We start from the raw sequence: 24,122 nt of genomic DNA, 5'->3' as shown, positions 1-24,122 counted from the left end.
TCAAACCTTCCTAAGCATAAAAAGAGAATTCATGGACACGGTGACTGAAAAGGCAGTGGTGGATATTGGTCCAGACATGGCAGGGTGCAGGTGCTCCAAGGATGCTGTCAGAAACGTGTCTCCCCACCTCAGCACTGCTTTCTCAGAGACCTAAGCTTCCATCAACTCAGAACTGACTGGCAAGAGATGGATATGCCATAATGTTGCTCCCATCTGCATCCTGAAGTTCCCCGGTTTGCCCTTAACACTCTCTTAGGAGTCAGGAGGGGAGGAGGAGTGCTCAAGTCCAAAGCATGTAAAGATGAGTCATTCTGAGTTCCCAGAATTTTGCTTGCCTGCCCCCAGCCCCAACCCTGGTGAAGTACATGCGAGAAGGAGCGAGGGAGGGCTTTTGTTGTCCCACTTTCCTGGCAGCATTCAGTATGGTTGCTTGACATGCAAAATTCCTTCTTTGGGGGCCAAACCACGAGCAAGAACACACAGTGTAGACAGAATTATTTAACATTATCCCAGTAAATTGCAGCCCCGTTACTCTGCAGTATATAGAGATCTCAGTGGCCAAGCTCGTCCTAAATGCGAGTGAAACTTGCAGGAGCCGCAGCGCCAAAGCTGCCTTTGGGTCATTTGGCATTTTTAAATTAGCGCTTCGTGCCTCTCCAGGGTCCAGGCCTCATTTAGAAATGATTAACAACAGGGCTGGGTGCGTTTGGAAAGCAGCAAGCACCACGAAGTCATCCAAGTCAATAGCAGGCAAGGGCTGGTATAATTCCTAAATATCTCCATGAATTAAAGGCTCAATTATGCTGGTAAGAGTGTTAGGAAGTGCTTCCAGCCCCTCCTTAACGGGAGGTGAGAAGCCACCAGAAGGCTCTTTGGAGGACTGTTTACCCTCCTGCCACCTAAGAACTGACGAGCACCCTCACCCTCCCCTTCAAGGAGTCTGGGGAGGCTGATGGAGATGATGGTGACAAATGAGGACAAGCAGGAGGAGGAGAAAGAAGAGAGAATTCAAGATTTAGTTGTTGTTTCTTGGTTTATGTATCATTAAAGCTACCTTAAAGTTTTTGGAGTGAAAATGAAAATTCTTGGCTTGATTTTGCTGAATGCATGGAATAAACATGAATAAATGCTATTTTCACTTTTTAAAAAAAGGAAGAGAGAAGATGTTGTAGGAGGAGGAGGAAGATGAATCTTAAAGCATTGTGAAAAGCCTTTCTAAACTCTTGCTCCTCAAAGTGTGGTCCATGGGCCAGCAGTGGCAGCATGACCTGGGAGCGTGTTAGAGGCACTGAATCGCAGGCCCCACCCCACCCCCAGACCCACTGAATCAGAATCTCTGGGAATGGGGCCAGGAAGTACATGTTTACTGATGCCAGTGCTCCCTCAACTTGGAGTTCTCAATTAAGTGCAAGTAAGCCCATATCTCTATTTCAGCTAAAGACCCAAGGTAGGCTAACATCAGCTAAAAGGAAAACCAAAGAGCAAATCCATTACTTATTATTACGTTTACACTTCATTACTTATTAGGTAGTTTACATTTCCGTATCGACACTCATCATCTCTTTGTTTTACTAGGCCTCCCTGCCTGCATTTAAATTATTAGCCCCTGTCCTTAAATGTGCTCTTCACCAGCACAGGTAGGTGATGGTCATTAAGAAAGCATTTTTGAGTTCCTCTGAATTTCACCCACCTTGCATTTCATCGGCCAGATCCAAAGTGTGTCATCAATTTGTAGATTTTCTTTATGCATTTGTTCATGTTGTTACTTGAGCGGCAGAGCAGTTTTCATTCAGTCTTTTTGTGGACCTGTTCTGCAAGCATTCATTGAAAGCTCAGTACAGGCCACCACTTTACAAGTGAGAATAGCTCCTAGCTACCCACTCTGCAGGTAGCTCCCTGCTCCACAAGGGAGAGTGGCATAATCTGGTTAATGCCAAGCAGGTTGCCTGGCCCCTCGGACCTGCTGTCTGAAGATGCACTCAGATGCTCACAGGTACCAGACCCACACCAAACCCTTCCCCATAAAGATGAGTGTCCGGTGGAATCTCCCCAGGAGCCAAGTGTCTGCTTCCCTCGATCACCTGAGCTGGGATTGGCTGCATTTCTCAATCTCTTTAGGTGACTAGGAAGGGAACCAGTTTACTGAGCTTCTTGATCTTTACCAGACGTTCTTTCACAACATTAATAATTCACAAATATTAATAATGATCAATCACTTAGTACTTACACTTAGAAAATACTAGGCTGTCTTTACATAGATGAATTCTTCCACAATAACTTTGTGTGGCAAACCTTATTGCTGTCATTCCCATTTTACAATGTGAAACTGAAGACCAGAGAGGTAAGTCCCTCTGCCCACAGCCACACAGCCGGAAAGTGGCAGAATCAGTGTTTGAATGCAAATAGCCCGGCTCTAGAACTTACACTTTTAAGCACAATTCTTCCCATTATCTCTGAACCTCCAAAAACTCCATTAGGTAAATACGTCTCCCCATTTCCCAGATGGAAAAAGGTCCAGCAAAGTAAAATAACTTACCCAATGTTCCATAGCTAAAAGGGACTGATTTCTGATCCCATCCCAGAACGGTTAGACTCAAAAGCCCACCATCTTCCTCCCCAACCCCTCTACCCGCTCCACCCCTGCTGCTGAGCTGGGCAGAGAAACCTTCGTGAACTGACAGCTGCTGCTCCTAGCAGTGGGGCTCCGAGGGAAACTGCAGGCTGCCTGGGCCAGGCTGGGCGGCCCGGGGTGTGCAGACTTCAGAACGGCTACCGCTTTTAACCTTCCGCTCTGGGCCTTCTGCTGCAGGACCCTCCACGGCAACGACATTTCCAGCGTCCCCGAAGGCTCTTTCAGTGACCTGACATCACTATCTCATCTGTAAGTAGCCATGTTTCTCCCCAACGTGAATCCACTCAAAATGGGAAATAATTAGAGCGCCCGAGATACCGTCAGCACCCTTGGCTTGGTAGTTTATGTTCTTTGGGCTATGCAGTATGGTTTATAAAAACACGTTAACATTGTCATGTTTCCTGCTTCAGATGGCCTTCAAAAGCACTGTTGAATATGTAAATAGCATGAGTATTTAGTAAGAACTAAGATAATATGCTATGTGCTGAACACTTTAGATGAATTCTCCCATTTCTTCCTACAAGAAGACCTTTTTATCCCTTTTTTATACATAATGAAACAGGTAATAAGAGCTTGTCCCAGGGTCACACGGCCTGTTGTGACAGGCCCTGGATCAAATGCAGGTTTGTGTGACTCTAAAGCATATATTCTTAGCACTCTGCTCTCTGCCTCAGGTATCTTCTTCCTCTTTTACAGAGAGGAAGCTGAGGCTCAGAAATACTCACCTTTCAAGTCAGTGAGACCCTGGACCAGAACCCAGGTTCCCTCCCCCGCCCAGATCAAGGGTCTCTACTTTTTTTTTAATCCTACACAGCTGTCAGAGAAAAAACTTTAGCTTGTCGTCCAACTCTATATATGTATTTAATTATTCTCATAGTCTGTGCTCATACTAGAATACCAATATGTGTGTATATTATAAAAATACTGAAAATAGAAAATTTGAAGTCTATGATAAGAAATGAACAGAGGTTCTAGTCTTTTCTTTCTGGGCACCACTTGGGAGATGTTTACACTAAACTGTGGCCCCCCCCCCCCCCCTCGCCCTGCGTTTTCAAGTTGCTTGATCTGAAACCCCTGCCTAGGTTGCTGGATCTCAACACCTTCCCTGCAGAGTACCTCCTCCAATGGACCCTTTAGTGGGGTGAAGGAACCAGACAACCAGAGAGCCAGAGGTCCAGGAGGCTCCCTAGATCCTCTGGGATTGGGGTTTGAGCTGAGCATAGAATCTGACTGGAGTAGCAAAGCCGCAGAGTGGGAGGGGTCTGGGTAGGGGTTGAAGCATTTGCTATTTGGAAACTTGACTTTCCCCAGAGGAGACAGTTTCTCCCCTCTTCCCCGTGTCTGACACTCCCAGTCTAGCCAAAGTCTGAACATTCAGCTTTTCTAGAGCGCTCAGGGTATGGAACCTCAAGGCTAAGCTGGGCAGAGGTCCTTACATCCTGTTCCGCCCCGCAGGGCGCTGGGAACCAACCCGCTCCACTGCGACTGCAGTCTGCGTTGGCTGTCTGAGTGGGTGAAAGCCGGCTACAAGGAGCCTGGCATTGCCCGCTGCAGTAGCCCTGAGTCCATGGCTGACAGGCTTCTGCTCACCACCCCTACCCACCGCTTCCAGTGCAAAGGTAAAGTGTCAGCCCCCTCATACCCTTCAGCGCCTTGTGGGTTCTGCTCAGTCTCCAACAGCCTGTCAAAGCTGGCAAACGACCCTATCTATTCCATGGTTTTCACGAAGAGACTTGGATGCCGAAATTGATGCGGACCTGCATCTGACTATCCATTTGTCATTCTCTCCCCCAAGTCCCCCTGCTGGCGTTTCCACATATTTTCTTACTGACTTCTTTCTGTGCCTATTTTTCCATAGTTGAGAAAATCTTTGACCTGCATTTTTCACCCAACATTATGAGGACTTAAGTGTTTTCCCATTTCACTGCAGCAAACTTGGCACAAATGATTTTTTTATTGACTACATCATTATGATAATAAACTACTACTGAGTTTAGTGCCTCTTGTTATTACGTTGAGCACTTTTTCATGTACTAGTTCATTTAGTTCTCCAACACCTCTATGGGGTAGACTTACACCATAAGTTATTTAACCAGTTTCTGGTTTGGAACCTTTAGAGCATTTGCATTTTTGCCATCGATACATAAAGGTCTTTCTCTACTTCAAATTATACTCTTAGATAAGATTCAGAGAAGAAAAATTACTGAGTCAAAATATATGATCTTTTTTTTCAAGGAGGTACCAGGGATTGAACCCGGGACCTCATACATGCATAGCAGTTGCTCGACCACTGAACTGCACCTGCTCCCCTTATGATCATATTTAAGGTCTTTACACATATTGCCAAGCTGATTTCCAAAAGGAATTATATCCAACTTACACTCTCAGTAGCACCATCTGAATGCCTTTTTCACTAGCCTCTCACACTAGTTTATCTTACTTTTTAAAAAATTAGATCAGTTGTACATGACAGAAATATCATGCAGTAAGTACAGAGTTCCTCCCACTATTATTTCCCTGTTCTTAGCATTTTGTATAGTGTGATACCTTTGTCAACAGTTCATGAACCAAACAATATTATTAACTTTTGTCCAGGGCTTGCATTAGGATTCACTCTTTGTGTTGTAAAGTTCCGTGAGTGGGTGGGGTTGTGTGTGTGAGATAATGTATATACAGCCTAAAATTTGCCTTCCACTCCATTTTTGCACATACAATTCAGTGTGTTAACTGTGTGCCTCCAACCCCATCATCCACTGCTAAAACTTTTCCATCACCCCAAACAGAAACTCTATACCAACTAAATATTGACTTCCCCTTCCTCTCCCTCACTCAGCCCTTGGTAAACTTGATTCTAATTTCTTACTTTATTAATATTAATATTTTGCTTATTTCATGTCAGTGAGATCATACAGTATTTGTCCTTTTGTGTCTGGCTTATTTCACTCAACATAATGTCTTCAAGGTTTATCCATGTTGTCACGTGTATCAGAACTTCTTTCCTTTTTTTACACATGAATTTTATTCCTTTGTTGGTCTATACTTATTTTACTTTTTAATCATTAGCACTTAATAGACAAAAACAAAATGTATTTCCTTTTATTTTGTCTGTTTTTTTTATTGGGGAAACTGAATTTTTCTAAAAAATTCATTTACCATTTATATTCTGCATTTGCCTGCTAATATTCTTTGCTCATTTCTTAGAGCCTTAGTGCTTGTTTTGATTCATAGATGTACTTTAATAGACTGTGTAATCTCATTTTCTGTATTACATTTTAAACTAAAGTAATAGGGAAGCCATTTGACACAGTAAATTGTCTCGGGGTTCAGGTAACAGCACCCTCTAAGACTTCCTTGTCTCCTGTACCTCTGCAGGCAGCAGGGAATTGACTGTAAACCCTTTTTTAACTTTCCATCTGAGCTGACACTACAGAGACCCAACTAGCCATAGAAGCGTGGTTTTCAATCTTGGCTGCATATTTTGGAATCACCTGGAGTTTTAAAAATTACCAATACTGGGGCCGCACCCCAGATATGATGATTACCTTGGTCTGGGGTGTGGTCTGGGCAGAGGGATTTTTTTTTTAATGCCTTGGCTGGTTCTAATTTAAGTTGACCAACTTGTCGCAGTTTGCCCAGGACCTTCTTAGTTTTGTCACTGAACGCTCTGTGTCCCAGGAACTCTTGCAGAGCTAGACCAACCAAGCCAGTCCCTATCCTAAAATGAGCCACTGGTCGAGGTCCTCAGTCAGGCCATCCTCTTGGCCCCGCCCAGGAGGAAGACTCCCTCAGGGGCTAATCCCAACCCAGCCTCCAAATGGATGGCTGCTGTCCCTGGCATCACTAAAAGACCTGACCTTAAATAGGGCGTCGTTTTTCAGAGCTCATTCTCAGAGCTGGCTGCAGCAGCAGTAGGCACGCCGCCTTTACAAAGCTCTGCCCGGGCACCGTGACCTCCTTCGCTTGCAGTCGAAGAGAGCCGGGCACAGTCAAAACTGTCAGGCATGCAAAGCCTGTCATCCATCGTCAGCATCCCTGCCGTGTGCTCTGGGGCCACCATTTCCTTCTCCCACCAATTCAAGGGTTCTGCAGGGAGGACTTCCTCACTATGCCTGGGCTTGGGCACTCTGCCCTGGCACATACTATTCAGCAGGGAAGGGTGTCTGGGCGCAGATGAATGAGAGGTCCAAATGCAGCCTGGGCTCAGAGCTTCCTGGAATAGGAGAAGCTGAGCAGGGTGTTTCCAATTATGGTGTGCCCTTGTCTGCAGATTAGCACCAAAATGGGATCATGCTAATCATAGTAATTGATTTAACTGCAGAAATGCTTCTGAACGATGTCCCATTGTGATTTTTCCTCACTGGGCAATGGCTGAATTAAATGGAACTCTCCCTGGCCTGGATTGCCCAGGCAGCCCGATGCCCTCTGGGCACGGAGATGGGGAAGGGCTGGCAGTTGGCTAAGAAAAGGGATGGAGCAGAAAGGAAGGGGCAATGTGACCGTGACCGAACTCAGGGACCTGGCGCCAACGCTTGTGGCTTTGCCTCCCAGGGCCAGTGGACATCAACATTGTGGCCAAGTGCAATGCTTGCCTCTCCAGCCCATGCAAGAACAACGGGACCTGCAGCCAGGATCCGGTGGAGCTGTACCGCTGTGCCTGCCCCTATGGCTACAAGGTAGGGCAGGAGGCCTGGCCCCAGGCTCCTCTTCCGGTCCTAGCCCCGGGGAGGGGGAGCACTCTGCCCTGCTGCCCCTCACTTCTCCAAGAGGTATTCGCCAGTAAGGCTTCTGCTGGTGTCGTGTGCATGCCCATCAGAGAGGAACACAATTTAGGCTTGATAATGACCCTCTGAGGTTAGAGGAAATGTACTATTTGCATTTCCTTTGTTAAACATGGCAAAATTAAGTCTCAGGGAGGTAAAGTGCTGGTAAGTAGAGGTGTCCCTTGAACCCACTGTCCCTTCCAGGGGTATTTCCAGATCCCTCTCCCCTCACCTGTCCTGACTCTCCACTCCTACCCGCATGGCCCCACCAGCCCTGTCCTCAGGACAGCCAGTCCTGAAGTAGGGCTAGTTTCAGCTTGACAAGAATGCAGGGATGGGGGGTCAGGAGCCCTGGAGCCTGCGGAGCCAAGCCCCAGGTCGGCCAGCAGAGGGATGGCACCCCCAACTCTCCCACCTGTCCTCTCCAGAAATCCAGGCTAATCCCAGAACAATCCTTCCCTCCTTCCTTCTCTCCCAGCCGCATCTGGAACTTGGTTATATGGACTATGTCCCAGGCTCTCTGTTTGGCATTTTATTTACATTTTTCCTTTTAAATACCCCTACCAACCTACGAGGAAGGTCTCATTAAATTCCATTTTACAGGTGTGGAAACTGAGCCTCAGAAAGTTGAAAGGGCTTGACTCAATGTCCCAAAGTGTAGTAAGCAGCAGTAGAGCTGGGATTAGCGCCATGCTGTAGGATTCCAAAGCCCAAGCCTTCTCCCCTGAGGGGTCTCCTGAGTAGGTGAGCCCCTGACTCTGCCTCACTGGGGTGAGCAAAGCTGTGGCTTCATCCTCTTCCCTGGGACCCTCCCGGCTTCCTGGATCCCACCCTTCTCAGGGCACCCACCCAAATGCACTGGGCAAGCCTGGAGTTTCCACACAGCCCAGCCTGTCTAATACACGCACCCCACAGCAAGCCAGGGCAAATCTAGTACAGGCTAAGTGAGGGGGCTCAAGGCATCCCCACGTCTCCTGGCCCTGGGGTGGGGGTGGGGGGTCATAACATTAAGCTTGAGAGGCCGCCTCCCTCTGGGAACTGGGAACCAGGTGGATTTCTCTGCTGTGGCCGCTGCTCCAGACAGTGTCAGAGCGCCACCTATGGGCTTAGACTCGAGAGCCAAAGGATTCCCTTTGCAGCAAGCTCACCAGCCCTGCCGCCAGGGAGCCCCTAAGTCACCATAGAGACCCAGATCCTCACATCCTACACACACACACACACACACACACACACACACACACGCATACACTTGGTGAGCTGTAGAAGAACAGTGACTTGACTTGTGGAATTAGAGGTTGGTTTGGGTTCCAGCTCTGTCATTTACACTCTGGAGCAATGGCCAGTGACTTCACTTTAGCCTTCTCACCTGTACAGGAAGACAAATAAATCTGTCTCACAGGTTTTCTGTGAGAATCACATGTGCAGTAATGTATGCAGTGCCCCTGGGATGGCCCCTGGCATTGAGTAAGCACTCTGTAAGCTGGCCTAATGCTACCTTCTACCTTCTACCAACTACGCGTGTTGGTTCCTAATCTCAGGATGGAATGGGTCATCAGTAACAGGTTGTATGTTGCTGGTTTCACCAGAGATTACCTGTCCATGACACTGTGAACTGTCAAGGACAGTCACTTTTTTCCTAGAACTCTTCTGTGACATGTATTTACAACATTCTCAATTCCGGACACATGTAATTATCTTTTTAAGCATCTACTATATGTCAAGTACTCCCCTGGACTCTATGCATTTATTCTGTCCTTTAGTTTTTATTACCACCTTCTGAGATGGGCAGTATCACCCCTATTTTAAAGATAAGGCAACCTCCCTCCCATTCTGGGTCTCATCTTTTCTTTAGAAAGAACTGAGTCTGAGAGTAGTGGAGCTGGATTTGAAATCCCCTGCTTCTGATGACACTCTGATCCATGGCCTGGCAATCAGCATCAGAGCAAACAGTGATCCACAGGCTATTGGATAATAAGGTCCCTGGTTCAGTTTGTTTACAAGATTCTGAATATCTTGTAGATTTTGAAATAATTTGAACAGAGATTTTGGTCTTTTGGAAGCTGCTGATGCTCAGGCAGTTCTGCAGTATGTCATGATGATGGTATGATGATTATGATAGTAATGAAGATGATAAGAGTCATGTTTGCAGCTAACATTTATAGAGTGCCTACTGTGTACTGATAGTGTGCTAAACAAGGTCCATGCACTATCTCGTTTACTCCTTACACAGCCCTAGGTGGCAGCTCCTAAAATGACCCTCATTTTACAGTTGGGGAAACTGAGGATAGGAAGTGAGGGAGCTGGGATTCAAAACTCAGAGCCAGCTCATTCCAGAACCCATGCTCTTGGCCATGGCATTTACTGTCCATGAGCAAGGGCCATGATTTCTTGGGCTGAGGGAGAGGGCCCCTGGCCTGGCCACGCAGGACCTGTCAGAATCTTAGGGTAGAGACAGAAGGGTGTGGCCATGGAAGGAACCCAAGCAGGACCCTCTGTTCCCACCTGACTGCATGACCTTGGACAGTTCCCTGTTCTTTTCCCTTCCACCCTACCCTATCCTCAGTTTCCTCAACTGTACAATGGAGCAGGTTGAACCAAAGGAGTTCTTTCACTGTGGATGGCATCACACCCCCATCCTGAGTTTGTTCCTCCTGCTTTCCTTCCTGCCAGGGTTGGAGCCCACCCAAGCAGGACCACTGAGGTTCTGGGTGAGCTACTCTGTTGGCAACAATCACCACACACCCACAAAACCAAGCTTCAAGCTTAGGCTTTTTTTGCTTTTGTTTTTGTTTTTCTTTCTTTTTTTTTTTTCAGGCTTAGGCTTTTTACCTAGCTCTTGCCCAATGTCTCAACGTTTCTACTGACTAGCTGCATGACCTTGGGAAGCCACAGTATTGGAAAAAATCAGATGATCAGCCACCGTTTAATGTTTAACACCAGCTACGGTTCATAAAACTAGGAAATAAGTTGTCATCTTCTTTTGACAGATGAGGAAACTGAGGTGCAGACAGATCAAATCACATACCCAAGCTCCCACAGCTAGGAAATGTATGAGTTAAAATCAGAACCCAGCCATCTCTTTCAAGAAAGTCTATTCTTTTAACCACTCCACCAGTTGCCTATCCTCTCTAAGCCTCACTTTCCCTAGCCATAAATGGGAATAATAGTACTCATTTGCAGAGCTGTTGTAAGGATGAAAAGGGGTCATGCATGCAATCTATCTACTTCAATGCCTGGATTCAGCAGACACTTCGCAAAGGGTAACTCTTTTGCAACTATTCGAAGATCTGGGGAGATAAAATATATCGAGGTTGGCTGCTTTTTTTTCACAGTCATTTATCTTCAAGCACATGTGACCAGGATCTCAAAACAGAGCTTCTCAAACTTTAATGTCCTCACAAATCACCTGGAGATCTTATTAAAATGCAGATTCTGAGTCAGTAAAGCAGAGGTCAGGCCTGAGATTCTGTATTTCTAACAAGCTCCCGGGGATACCAGTGCTGCTGATCCAAGGACCACAGGGTCTTCCAGCAGCCCTTCTGGCCCCATCTCAGAAAGAGATTTCCAGCAGGGGTTGCTGTGCTCAATCTCCTTTAAAGAAGGCCAGGAGCCCTGGCCATGTCCTTCTCACATACTGGGAGGGAGTGGGTTGGGGCGAAGAACCAAAGATCATCACAAATCTGGTGGATCTGAGCACAGGGAGGCTGAAAGGAGTCGGGTGGAGCCAATTTTCCACCCTTGGACAGTGGTGGTTCTCATGGACATGTAAGTGAGAGAAAGCCCCACCTCCGGGCCCAATGCCCACGACAAGGGCTGGGCTCTGCCTCCCCGATCGCTGTGCTCTGCACCCAGGAGCTGGAGGAAACGCCAAAACCACCCCTACCTCCAGGGCAGGAGCTGACCTGGATCCATGGTCCTCGAGAGCTCCCCAGAGCAGAGAGGTGGCCAAAGACAGGGTTGGGGAAGCCCTGCCCAGGGCTTCTCAAGGATCTCTCTTGTCCTACCCTTCGCCCACCCCCACACTCCACCACCCCCATACTCTGGAACTATTTGCACCAACTAAAAATCAGAAGCAAAGAAAGTGGGTGCGTTTTAATCACCCACACTCAGCCCTGCCTCAGACTCCTAATGATGATGATTAATAATATAACTCTCCAGCTTGCTATTTTTGATGGAGCTGCCCTTACATGCCAGGTGCCTTACATATGTGACTTCTAATCATTATCTAACTCCAGTGGGAAAGTATTATTACTTCCATTTTATAGATGATGAAAACAAGGCTCAGAGAGAACCAGTAATTTCCTTAAGGCGCGTAAGAACTGAATGAGAATTTGTGCTCAGATCTGCCTAGCTCTAGAGGCCGTTTTGAGAGAGACAGAATAAGCATAGAGGTTGCCAGGGCTGGCTTCGACTCAGAGGTCTAGGTTCAGGTGCTGCCTGTTCCACTTCCTGGCTGTGCAACCTTGGACACATTGCCTCACTTTCCCAGGCTCGCTTCCCTATCTATAACAATGGAGATCTGGCAAGAGAACCAATCTCAGGGGGGTTGTGGTGACCATTATACGCAATCATGAATATAAAACCCCTAGCATGAGGTCTGGAATGGAAAACGTGCTCGATCAACATTTTGAGAATTAGTCCTGTAGCTTCCGTTCCCCACCCTGACTTTCCAAATGGGGGTCTCTCATTGCTCTGGTTTAGAATAAACCCAGATTCTACCCAAACTGCAACCTCCTTCTCTCCAAGATCCCTCTGGTTGGTGCTTTAGCTGTTAGGGGACATAAGGAGACCCAGGCAGCCCTGCCCTCTGCCTTCTGGCTTCCTGGAGCCTGGGCCTGAGAAAGTAGCAGGAAGGCAGACCTTGCAGACACCGTCCTGGGCCCCGTTGGCAGCAAAATCCCAGCCAGAAAGCCCCGGCCCTATTTCATCCTGGTGGCAGCAGAGGAGGGAAGGGGATTTTCTGAGCAGATGGCGAGGTGAGCAGATGGCATGGCAGTGGGAGGGCTCCCAGTATCACCCATGCCCAGCACGGTAGCCAAGCCACGGAGCCCGTGGCCCAAAAACCAACGCAGCAGTCACTTCCCCAGACCCTGCCCTGCCAGGTCCTGCAGAGGCCTGCTTGCCAAGACTTGGGAGCAGTCCTGGTCTATTGGCCCAGAGGAGAAGTGGAGCCAGAAGGCCAAGAGTCACCTGCAACCTCGGGGACACTGGGTCTCAGTGTCCCCAGTCTCTGCCTCGGTGCCTCCTCCATGTTCCTTCCACTGCCATGCTCCTCTCTTACCTGGCTCACAGTTGGCTACTTCTCAGCTCAGATGTCCCCTTGGGAGAGGCCTGCTTAGACTACTCAATCTTAAGGACCGTCACCCCACCCCACCCCAAACTCTATCACAGGTGTTTACAACTTGACCTAACATTGGAATCACTTGGAGGACAGTAGATTAAATTCCAACACCTGGGTCCCACCTCAGAGTAATCAAAGATAAATCTCTGGGAAAGCAGATGTGGCTCAAGTGGTGGGGCACCCACCTCCCACATGGTAGATCCCAGGTTCAATCCCTGGCCCCAGTACCTCAAAGAAAGAAAGAAAAAAAAAAAAAGATAAATCTGGCATCATCAATTTATAGGAGGCAAAGCCTATTGGCCACATTTCAGCCTTCCACTTATCCTGTTCAAATTGTAGATTATATTTAAATCCCAGGGAGACTCATCATCATCATCATCATATCTGCTGCTGGCTCTTATAGAGTGCTGACTGTATACTGGGTGTGTTACATAATATTAAGTACTTCCTTCTATTAATGCTCTAATCTAATTCTCCTAACAACCCGATGAGGTAGGCTTCAAGAGGTTAAGATCAACCAACCAGGAAGAGATGAAGCTGGAATGTGAAGCCAGGTGTTGCGTATCCAAAGCCCATGCTCTTTCCATGGAGTCCAGGACAGAGAAGGATTCTGGGAAGTAGTGAAGCTGGAGCCCAGACTCCTGAGTTCTCAAAAGTCCTCCCCTTCCCATTATAGAGTAACCAGAGGGTAGGGCTCCCTTTGGCTTTCTTCAGGTCACTTGACAGGCCCTCCTTGTGGCCATCTCCCAAAATCCATCCCAGAGGATGCTGGGAACACCCAGGGGTCTCCTGGATCACAACGGCCACCGAAGACCTCCCTCACCAGGTGCGTCTCCCTTTCTGCTTCTCAGGGCAAGGACTGCACTGTGCCCATCAATACCTGCATCCAGAACCCCTGCCAGCACGGAGGCACCTGCCACCTGAGCGAGACCCACAAGGATGGGTTCAGGTAACAGCTTCCCCTTGGGCTTTCCATTCTGAGGGTGTCGCACACAGACTCTTCAGGCAGGCTGAAGATGCACAACTCTCTGTGTTCACTGAGGACCTACTATATGCCTGCCAAGGCCTCTCTGTGAATGAGTTCAAGGATCTTCACACACTACCCGGGAGGTACTGCCATCCTTATTTTACAGATAAGGGGCTTGAGACATCAAGGGGAGAAATCCTCTACCCACAGTCCCACCATTAGTAACATTATCGCAGGGATGTGAATCCAGGTAGCTGTCTCTAAAGCTGGGAGGACTTCATGGGAGTACAGGCTGAAGGCAGACAAGGATGGGATGATGGCTCAAAGATTTGCCATGGCTGGAAATTCCACCTTTCTTTTCTGTGTTATAAATAATAATAATAATAACAAATGACAGTGATTATGTGTTCAGTGGGTGCCCGGCACTAGTCATCTTTTATCCCATTTAAATCCTCACAACAACCCTATCCAGTAGGTAGGTACTATCCCCAGTTAACAGATGAAGAAGCTGAGGCACAGAGATTGATTTTTCTCTAGGTCACAGGGAACAGTGAAGTTGACCCTGGTTCCTGGATCTTCCAGCCCCATTTACAGTCCTCTTTCATCCCTGGCAATTAGCTCTCAGGAAGAAAAGGAGAAAGAAGGCACTTAAGTTTATCCCATCCCTGTCCTAGGAGTGGTATTAGGCCCCCACCCAAACCTCAGGCCCTCTTCCTGCCTTCCACCCTCCCCAGATGCCCAGGTGCCGATTTTCCCAGCCAATGGCCCTGGCAAAAGTGGGCCCCTGGGAATCGGCTCCTTCGGCACCCCCAGTGCCAGTGGGTTAGGTGGCAGTCTGTCAGCAGTAAAAGCAGGGAGTGGAGACTGGATGCCAAGCTCTGTGCAGGCGTCTTAGAGCTCAGGTTGCTAACAATTAATTACCAAAGGCACTCTGGCCGGCAGCCCCTCAGTATGGCTGCTGTGTGGTCTGTGAAAGAAATCAGGTTCTGGAATCCCATTCCCCCTCCCCAGGGAACCCAGCCTGCCCACAGGTCCACCTGCCAAGCCAGCCCCATCAAACTCGGACTCTTGAAAAGTGGAATTCAAGGCAGGGTTCCTTTTCCTGCCTGAAGCTGTCCAAACCTCCCACTCATTCAATGATGGGGAGAGGCGGAATCTCTCACCTCAGCCAGGAAACTCACCTCCAGGGCTGAAACCCTGGCTCTGCCTCACCCAGCTGAGCCAAGAGGGCAGAGCGTCCCTCTGCGGCCATTGCCTTTCTCCCGTCTCAGCTGGAGGTGGGGGGAACAGAAGGATCCCATTTCTATCCCCATCACTGGGGAGTCTCAAATGAGCTTGAAATATTTTTAGAGCTTATATTTAAAGTTAAAGTTCCCAGCTTTATGGGATTAGAGCTGGAAAGGGGGTGGAGAGTTAAGGCAACGAGGCCCAAATACTTGGGGATGGCATTGCCCAGGACAAGGCTAAGCATTCTGGCCATGAGGCCTGGTCATGGTGTGGCCATTGACAGGTCAATACCTGGTAGGCTGAGGAGGGGAAGGGACACTGGTCAGGGAGAGCTCTTTCCTCCTAACATTTGGCACTCTGGAAATATCACCCCTCTCTTCCTACATATGCTTCTCCCTTGATGCACTGCCTGCTCAGGAAACGAGCAAAGGCCGGCAGAGTTGCGGGACAGAACAGAAGGTGAATCTGACACAGGAGACGTGGCCTGCCCCAGGGCCCCACACCTAAACGGCCGTAGTGCCCAGGGAGGACAGGAGTGTCTCTAGCCTCCTGCCCACCCTCGGTGCTCTCCATTAGCCTCCCCACCTCCCTGGGCCAGCCACCCCTAACCCACTGCCAGGCAATCCCAAGACTCTGGGGAGAGCCAAAGAAACTCTTCTTCAGGAAAACCCATGGGCAACACCAAGGCTTAAGATCTTTGAAACCCCACCCCTTGTCTGTCTCTGAAGAAGTAATCCTTCCCTGAACACGCTGGGTCCTCAACATAAAAGGGTTCTGAGCCATTGCGCTGTATCTCACAAGCTCATACCCAAGAACCTTTGGTAGAACATGGGATGTGGTTGTCAGATTGTAGAAAGAAAGGCGGTTACATCAGCTTCTGGGGCCACAGAATTCCAGTCTGAAGCCGGAGCACACTCTCCTGGACGCAGTGGAAATCCCCGACTAGCAGGCTGGGCCATGGCAAGAGCAGGATGCAGCACGGTGCTTCTTCACCCCCACCCCTCCCCAGTGCCCCCTTGCCCCCTCTCCTCTGCCCAGCCTTTTCCTGTTCTGACATCGTGCATGCCCAATCCTGGGGATGTGGAACAAAGTCAGGTAGAGGACAGATGGGTTGAGTTTTTTTAATCTAAGATTTACCGTGCCAGCGACAAATGAAGGCACGATGCCATGCTGATCGACGATGCTTTAAGCCAAGCCCATCAGAAGGCCTCGGGCTTGGCACCAGAGGGGCCCTCCTGCCTCATCGCTCATCCCCCAGAAGCTGGAGGGGGCTCAGAAGTGGGAGGAATATATGACAGGGAGAAATAGCATCCTCGAGGAAAGGTGAAGGAGGTGGGAGGGTTTTGTCTAAAGCTAGCTACTATTTTCTGAGCATTTTCTGTGTGCTCTATACCGTTCCAAATGTTTTACTCATAAAATCTCATGTAATCCTCATATAACCCTGGGAAGAGATAATATTATCCCAATCAACAGATGGGGAAACTGAGACTCAGAGCATTTTAGTAATTTTCCCAAGACCAAACAGCTAGGAAAGGTAGCAGATGGAGAGTTTATTCCCTGGAAAATCAATTCCAGAGCCTGTGATTTGGGCCACCATGTTCTGCTCCACTCAAGAGAGGCTGCCTTCGAGTGGGAAAGTCTCTTAAGGCAGGATGTTTGATATCCTCTATTTCTCTTTGTCGACAAAGGTGACTATGCCACAGAAGTCGCTGAGGAAGGGAGGTTTAGAAGACAGTTGGAGAAATTTAAGTCATACCCAGGAAACCACTTCTAGCCTGGGGAATGCAGAAGTAGCCGTTCCTGGGTAGAAATTGCCCTTTTGGGGACAAAGCAGGCCTCCAGGGCCAGGGGACATTTACTATTGCCCAGAGACAGGAGGCAGAATGAAATAACCTGTCAGGTGCCTATGAGCCAAGGAGCTCCATGATCAGGACCCCGAGGTCTCCTGTGTGCAGAGGGCTACCCGGCACCTCCTTCCAGAGGAGAAGCTGACTAACTGCATCTCCCCGCTCCTCCCTGTCACTCCAATTCACCCCATTCCTGACCCCTGCCTCCCTTCCTCTCCACCCAACACATCCCCAAAGCTGCTCCTGTCCCCTGGGCTTTGAGGGGCAGCGGTGCGAGATCAACCCCGACGACTGCGAAGACAACGACTGTGAAAACAACGCCACCTGTGTGGACGGGATCAACAACTACGTGTGTCTCTGCCCACCTAACTACACAGGTGAGGGCCCCACGACAGGAGTGTGTGTCTCTGTGTGTGTAGGGGCGGGGGCTGTCACAAATCGGAATAATGTCATTTTCTTAGCTTCTTCCAGTGACTCACGTCCTGTCCCCCTGTGGACAGAGACTTAAATCACCCCAATCCCCAGGTATGCCATGAAGGAACTCCCAAAGGCCCCTTCTGTTGCTTGTCCACCTCCTCCACTTCCACCCCTTAGCAAATACTGCTCCTTCTCACTATGAAGCAGGTTCCCAGGGCCCTGTCAGTTTTGGGGCTCTAAGAGCCTTAATGGTGTTTGAGACTGGCAGACAGGTGCGTGCACTGTTTATGCTTTGTTCAGGTCTAATCAACCTTCTCTGGAAACCTACATTTTTCCAGACACTGAGCTAGGAGATGGGGATATAAAAGCGAGCAAGACAAAGTTCCTTCTCCTATGAAGCTCATATTAAAGTAGCGAAAGACTAGTATTCAATAGAATAAGAACATAACGTCCGTAAGGCAGGGAACTATGGGATTGCAGGAGGAACATAGCATGACCTGGGGATCCAGGAAAGGTTTTTCACAGGCATTTATTTCTCAGGATAATCACTCTGCCCACCCACCCCCAAAACACATCACCTTTATTTCCTATATTAACCGCCCTTAATGAGGACAGCTGAAAATGCTACTAGATTGAAGAAGAAAATGCCTGCCCCTCAAGTGGTGCAAACATAGTCTACTTTGTTATAAAATCAGCCTAGGTGGCATATCCCAGGCCCTAGTTTCATAAACCACAAGTCCCATGAGTTCTTCAAGGAAAAGGCTACTGGGAAGTGGATGTAGCTCAAGCAATTAGGCTTCTGTCTACCATATGGGAGGTCCAGGGTTTGATTCCCAGGGCCTCCTGGTGAAGGCAAGCTGGCCCACACAGAGTACTGACCCACGTGGAATGCTGGCCCACGCTGCGAGCTGGACTGAGTGGAGTGCTGGCCTGAGTAGGAGTGCTGGACCACAGGGCAAGCTGGTCTGAGCAGAGAGCTGGCGCAGCAAGATGATGCAACACAAAGAGATACAGAGGAGAGGCAATAAGAGACATAACAGACAAGGGAGCTGAGATGGTGCCAGAGATTGAGCATCTCTCTCCCACCCTGGAAGGTCCCAGGATCAATTCCTGGTGCCACCTAAAGAGAAGACAAGCAGACACAGAAGAACACACAGAAAATGGACAGAGAGCAGAAAAGGTGGGGCGGGGGGGTGGGTAAATAAATAAATCTTAAAAAAAAAAAAAAAGAAAGGTTATGTGGGCAAATAAGTTTGGGAAGCACTAAATATAATAAGCACCCTCTTTTTGGAGCTCCAAGATACATATTAATATACTAATGGTTCTGACAAGTCCTGCTTTAAAGAAACCAGTTTTACTTTATTTAATCCTACAGTTTCCAAACTTATTTGATCCCAGAGTGTTTCCCACCCCCACCCCTGGCACAGTCACCAACCAAGAGATTTTATGTTACAAGGACACATTTAAGGAAATACCGGCCTAAGGCCAGGATGGTGAATGGTGCAACCATACCTTGACCTAATGAAACCTGGTTTTGATGCCAAGAATGAGGTGGGAGAGGGAAAGGACATGAAAGAGGAATAGGCACCGTGCTGAGGCTGAGGAGGAAGCCCAGGAGCTGCCATCACCCCTCAGATCCTGTGTCTTTATAATGCTCCAATGGCCGGGCACCCCCACCCCCCAAGCACACTCTGGGAATTGCCTCAGCACTGAGGCCACCTGAGAAAACCACCCACTCCACTTAATCCTGGGCCTCCTGGAGTCCCAGAAGAGTCTGTGTGCTAGGAGAAGACATGGGAACTATCCTGAGGATCTACCTCCCTTATTCCCTAAATTTCCCATCTTCTGAGGGCAGAGTTGTAGCCAAGAGTTGAATCAGGAATAGGCAACATTTATTGTGTACGTAATATATTTCGAGCACTGATTTAGCTACTGCAGAGACAAGAAGTCTAAGGTATGGCTTCAGCCCATGGGGCTTCTGGTCTACCTAACATGAGACGACATCACATAATGTTAAATCATTGGTCCAGAAGAATCTGCTCAGTACTAGATGAGAGTTAAAAGCCCAGCAGTTAAGGAAAGGGCAGAGGGGCTTAAAAGGCTTTGAATTTAATTTACATGAGTGAGAAAGGACAATGGGAGGAGAACTTGAGGAGTGGGAGCTGAGGAGTCACTTAGTGACACAGTTCCCTGCCCCCAGTGGAAGGCTGCCTGGTGTCTGTGGTCAACCTGATTTCAGGAAGAGGAGCTTTGTTCCAGAGAGTGTAATAGCATGGTTTTCTCTGCCCCAGCAAGTGTCCCACACAGACACTTGTCTGCTTCTCTGGGTCTCTCCAGGTGGCAAAGAGAAGGAGGCTTATAAAGAACCTAGTGTGGGAAACAGATGTGGCTCAACCAATTGGGCTCCTGTCTGCCTTATAGGAGGCCCAGGGTTCGATGCCCAGGGCCTGCTGATGAGGGCAAGCTGGCCCACACAGTGAGCTGGACCTTGCGGAGTGCCAGCCCATGCAAGAATGCCACCTCTCACAGGAGTGCCCCCGTGTGGGAATGCTGCCCAGTGCGGGAAAGCCATCCCATGCAGGAGTGCCAGCTGACATGGAGAGCTGGTGCAGCAAGATGACACAACAAGACACACAGAGAGAGAAAATAAGAAGACATAGCAGAACAGGGAGCTGAGATGGTGCAAAAGAGTAATTGCCTCTCTCCTACTCTGGAACGTCCCAGGATCGGTTCCCGGAACCGCCTAATGAGAATACAAGCAGACACAGAAGAACACGCAGCAAATGGACACAGAGAGCAGACAACAGGGGGAATGGGGTGGGGAGATATAAATAAAATATATCATTAAAAAAAAAAAAAAGAACCCAGTGACCTCTGGTCTTGAGGGGCTGAGGGGAACATGTGGAGAGGAGGAGTTTGTGGGCCACCGTCCACTCAGTGCCTGTACCCTGTGATAGGTTAGGGGTCAGCTTGTCCCCATCACAGCAAGAAGCAAGCGCCTGGCTGTGTCTGTCACTCACTGGTCTTCCAGCCGGCCCTCAGGACCTCTCCCTGCCCTGCCCCAGGAGCAGCAGCCCGGGCAGCCTTCTCCTGCCCCCCATGAGAACTTCCACAGGTAGTTGTTTTCCTCTCTAGATCCCTCTCCTCCCGGCTTGACTGGATAGAGTTGGAGGGAACCCTGTGCTCAGTGCATCTCCACTGACCTTAAAATCCAGGGTTGGGGGCATCCTGTCTCACACCCCGCATTCCTAAAGCACATTTTCAGGTGGTGTGAGCTTTTCAGGGCTTATAGGCAAGGGTTGTCATGGGGTATTTATGACCATTAGGTGTTTCTTGGCACTCTGAACGCTAAAGGGAAGTTATCCAGAGACCAGAACTTCAAATTCCTTTCATATTTTCTTCCCTGAGAAAATCCAAGGGGCTTCCTTATGTGTAACAGGTGGTCCGTGCTGCTAAGACACACCAGCTCCTCTAGGAAGCCCTCTCTTTCCACCTGGGTGGGATTGTGGGTCCCCTTTGGACTACCTCTGACCACTCGCACAACTCTGTGTTGTTGTTGCCTGCTAGGCTGTGGGGGAGGACAGGACTAGGTCCCTGTTGTGTCACAACACATGGCACGGTACCTGCCGCACAGACTGTGCTCCGTAAATGGGAGCGGAATGAAAACCAATGAAAAAATCCAGGCCCAAAGTGGGGGTCTGGCCTCCTGTGGTTTCTGCTGCAGCAGCGCCTGCAGGTTCCAAGTGATGTGCGAGGCAGTGCCCAGGGGAGATCCTGGACTCTTCCCACTGTCACTGCTAGGGAAACGGAGGCAGAGGTACAGGAGGCGGGATATGCCGAGAGAGAATGTAGGGCTCCCATAGCCATGATCCCCTGGCCAGGGCCTGGAGGAGTATGGTCCTCGGGCCAGGGCTGAGTCCTCTACCCCCACCCCCCTGCCAGGTGAGCTGTGCGATGAGGTCATTGACCACTGCGTGCCTGCGGTGAACCTCTGTCAGCATGAAGCCAAGTGCATCTCCCTGGACAAAGGATTCAGGTAAGGCTTGGCCTTGTGCCCAGCTCCTGGTCCCTGAGGACCTGCTTCCAGCCATCTGGGTCTCAAGTAGAGCCTTTAAGGCATGCTCCATCTACGTATCTATCTCTCTATCTCTCCATCTCTCCATGTCTCCATCTCTCTATTCTGTCTGTCTCTATCTACTCTGTCTTTCCACCTCTCTCTCTCCCTGTCTCTTGTCTCCTCCCCTTCCTCCCTCTCCCTCTCCCTCTCCCTCTCCCTCTCCCTCTCCCTCTCCCTCTCCCTCTCCCTCTCCTCTCTCTCTCTCTCTCTCTCTCTCTCTCTCTCTCTCTCTCGCCCCTCCCTCCCTCCCTCCCTCTCTCTCAGCCCCATTAATCTCCTTTCCAGGGCTACAAAAGGTGGAGCTCACCCACAGAGGCAGCAGAGGCCAGAGGGTAGGGGGTCACCTTCTTTCTGTGCAGCCTCCACAGCACCCTGCCTGCTGTGGCGACAACTGTGCCAGCTTGGCACCTGTGTGTTTTGGGGACGGGGTGGGGGTCAGCGAGCTCTGACGCGGTTCAGCAGCTTTTCCCAAGGTGAGCAGCGGAGCCAGTAGACGCCAGTGTGCTCTGCACACAGAGCAATCCCAGGGCAGATGGAGAGGCTGCCTGAGGAAAAGGCCACCTAATTTTCTGGGTCTAGGAATCAAAGAGGGCTCCGAGGACATCCCTCGTGGGCTCTGTCCCCACCTCTCCCCTCTACCTTCATTCCTGAAACTTTGTGTCTTTGCCTCTTCTGGAGAAGATCCTAAGACCCTGACGTCCTGGGATTTTGTTTTTTTTAACATTGAGAGGGACATCCCAGAACCCCGTGGCCAAGAACGTTCTCCCACACACAGTTCTCTCCTCCTCCTCCCTCAGCAGGCTCTGGCCAGCACTGAGAGGAAGCCTGAGGAAAGGAGTCAGGGTTTGGGGGAAATAGCAGACTAGAGCCGCTGGGCCAGGACTGGTCTTTGGCAAAGGCACCTGAAACTACCCTTTGGAGGTAGTTTCTCTTTAAGGATAACTCTGACCAGCCCTTTGTCCTGTGACATTGCCAGCATTTGGGGGGTGGGAGCTCATGCTGTAGACCTAGATAGGGCCCAGAAGCTTTCAAGAGTCTGTCTAGTCCTTGGTCATAAGGCAGAGAATGCTCAGACCCTGGGTTTTTTGTTTTGTTTTGGTCTTTTTAGTTTTCTTTCTCTTTCTTGGGGTCTTTGAGACTATGATTCTATGCTGTAAATATTCGGACTTCATGGAAACCCAGGAACTTAGAACCACTGAGACAAATCAAATCAGAATATCGCAGAATCTTAGGAACTTGGAACTATGGACTCTCAGAAATCTGAACTCAGGAGTACTTAGGGTCCCAGAGTCCTAGACTCCATGAATCATGGGTTCTACTTGTTGTCCCCCCACTACCCCCCACCACCTGTCCACAAATACTCATTGCATTGAGTTGTTGTGGGGATGGTAAGAGGTTTTTTGATTCCTCCCTGACAGGTCCTTAGGGTGGACTGGGGAGAAGAGAAATAGACACAGAGCAAACATTTTAGAAAAGAAGGGATTTCTAGGCCCCACCCTTCTGACTCTCAGAGCTGCTGGGGTGCTGAGGGGAGAGAAGAACCAGCTGTCGTTGGGAGGGAGGCCCCCTTAGGAGGTAGGATGTGAGGTGAGCCTTGAAGAATGGGTGGAATTTTGATGGGCTGAGAGGAGGAGGGAAGGAGACCAAGAGATACCAGTCTAGCGGAGGGGAAGATCAGAGGGGAGCATGTCTTTGGCTGTGTCTGTGTTGACCTTCTCCATTTTGACATCCCAAGCCTAGAGCGCATCACCAGGAAAATGCAGGAGGCGTGTTAGGGCCTCTGGTTTGGCTGAGTCCAAAGGAAGCATCAATCCTTCCATGTACGCACACTTCAAATCCAGCTTATTTGAAAGGGGTGCATACATTCCCCCTCTTGAGATATGCCAGGCCATGCTTTCAGACAGTCACGTCCTGTGAGTGTGGAGGTAAGGGGCACCGCCCAGGATCCGCCCTCCCCTCCTCAGGATTTGACTTCAGTTCAGGCCTGCTCCTTACTAAGTACAGCGCTGGCAGAACTGCAGGGAGGAGCAGAGGCACATAAAAACACAAACCTAAACCCGAAGCAGACGAGACTGAGAAGCAAAGCACTTGGGGTGGTCCTAGGAAGGGGCAGTGAATAGTAACTGGGGCTTCAGGGCTCTGAAGAATGAGTGGAATATCCTTTGGTGGAGAGGAGATAAATGGAATTCCAGGCTCAGGGGACACCGGCTCAAAAGAGCACCGCAGATATCAAGATTGGGCAGATGTGGTCTGGGGGGCAGATCTGGGGTTGGGGGTGATAGTGGAGGCTGGAGACACAAACAGGGCCCAGATTATCATTCTTTGGTGCTTGTTTCTCAAAATCCACCTGTTTTATAACTGCCTCTGAAGTTCTAGAACAATATGGCGGGGGGGAAGGGGGAGACAAGTCTGACTTTCAGAATCTTGAGATATTTTATTTATGATGAAGCCTCCTAGAATCCTGAGGCGGTCTATAGCCAGCTCAATAATGTCTTTTACTGAAACGCATTTAAACCAAAACTCCCCTTCTCCCAATGCAACATTTATAAATTTATCCTCACCCCGTCTTCTCCCACCACCATAACCACTCACACCCCAGACAGGCTGTGGGGATATTAACAAGAGAGACAGCCAGTCAGGACAACCTGTGCCCAAGTCTGAAAATGTTTGGGGACCCCCTTGGCTGTGGTTTTTAGAAGGTCTCAGCAACTTGAACAAATAGCAGCTGCCCATAAACACTGAAAATAACAGCAGTAAAAAAGGACACAGTTACTGCACCAGGCACTGCACCTTCTCTCATTGAAGACGTGACGA

At 49.2% G+C, this 24,122-nt stretch overlaps 1 protein-coding gene across 1 annotated transcript in view; it reads left to right on the top strand.

Annotated features, from left to right (window-relative positions):
• SLIT3 (slit guidance ligand 3) overlaps positions 1-24,122 on the top strand; it is a 640,577-nt gene that overhangs the window by 584,937 nt on the left and 31,518 nt on the right. Inside the window, 6 exon segments of the mRNA XM_058281983.1 lie at positions 2,810-2,881; positions 4,088-4,251; positions 7,181-7,305; positions 13,585-13,682; positions 17,012-17,151; positions 21,134-21,227. Of these exon segments, the coding sequence (XP_058137966.1) occupies positions 2,810-2,881; positions 4,088-4,251; positions 7,181-7,305; positions 13,585-13,682; positions 17,012-17,151; positions 21,134-21,227 (693 nt within the window).

This window comes from Dasypus novemcinctus, chromosome 2 (genome assembly GCF_030445035.2).
Source record: "Dasypus novemcinctus isolate mDasNov1 chromosome 2, mDasNov1.1.hap2, whole genome shotgun sequence".
NCBI lineage: Eukaryota > Metazoa > Chordata > Mammalia > Cingulata > Dasypodidae > Dasypus > Dasypus novemcinctus.
The sequence above is the reverse complement of the archived record's forward strand: the minus strand, read 5'-3'. Positions and strand labels throughout refer to the sequence as shown.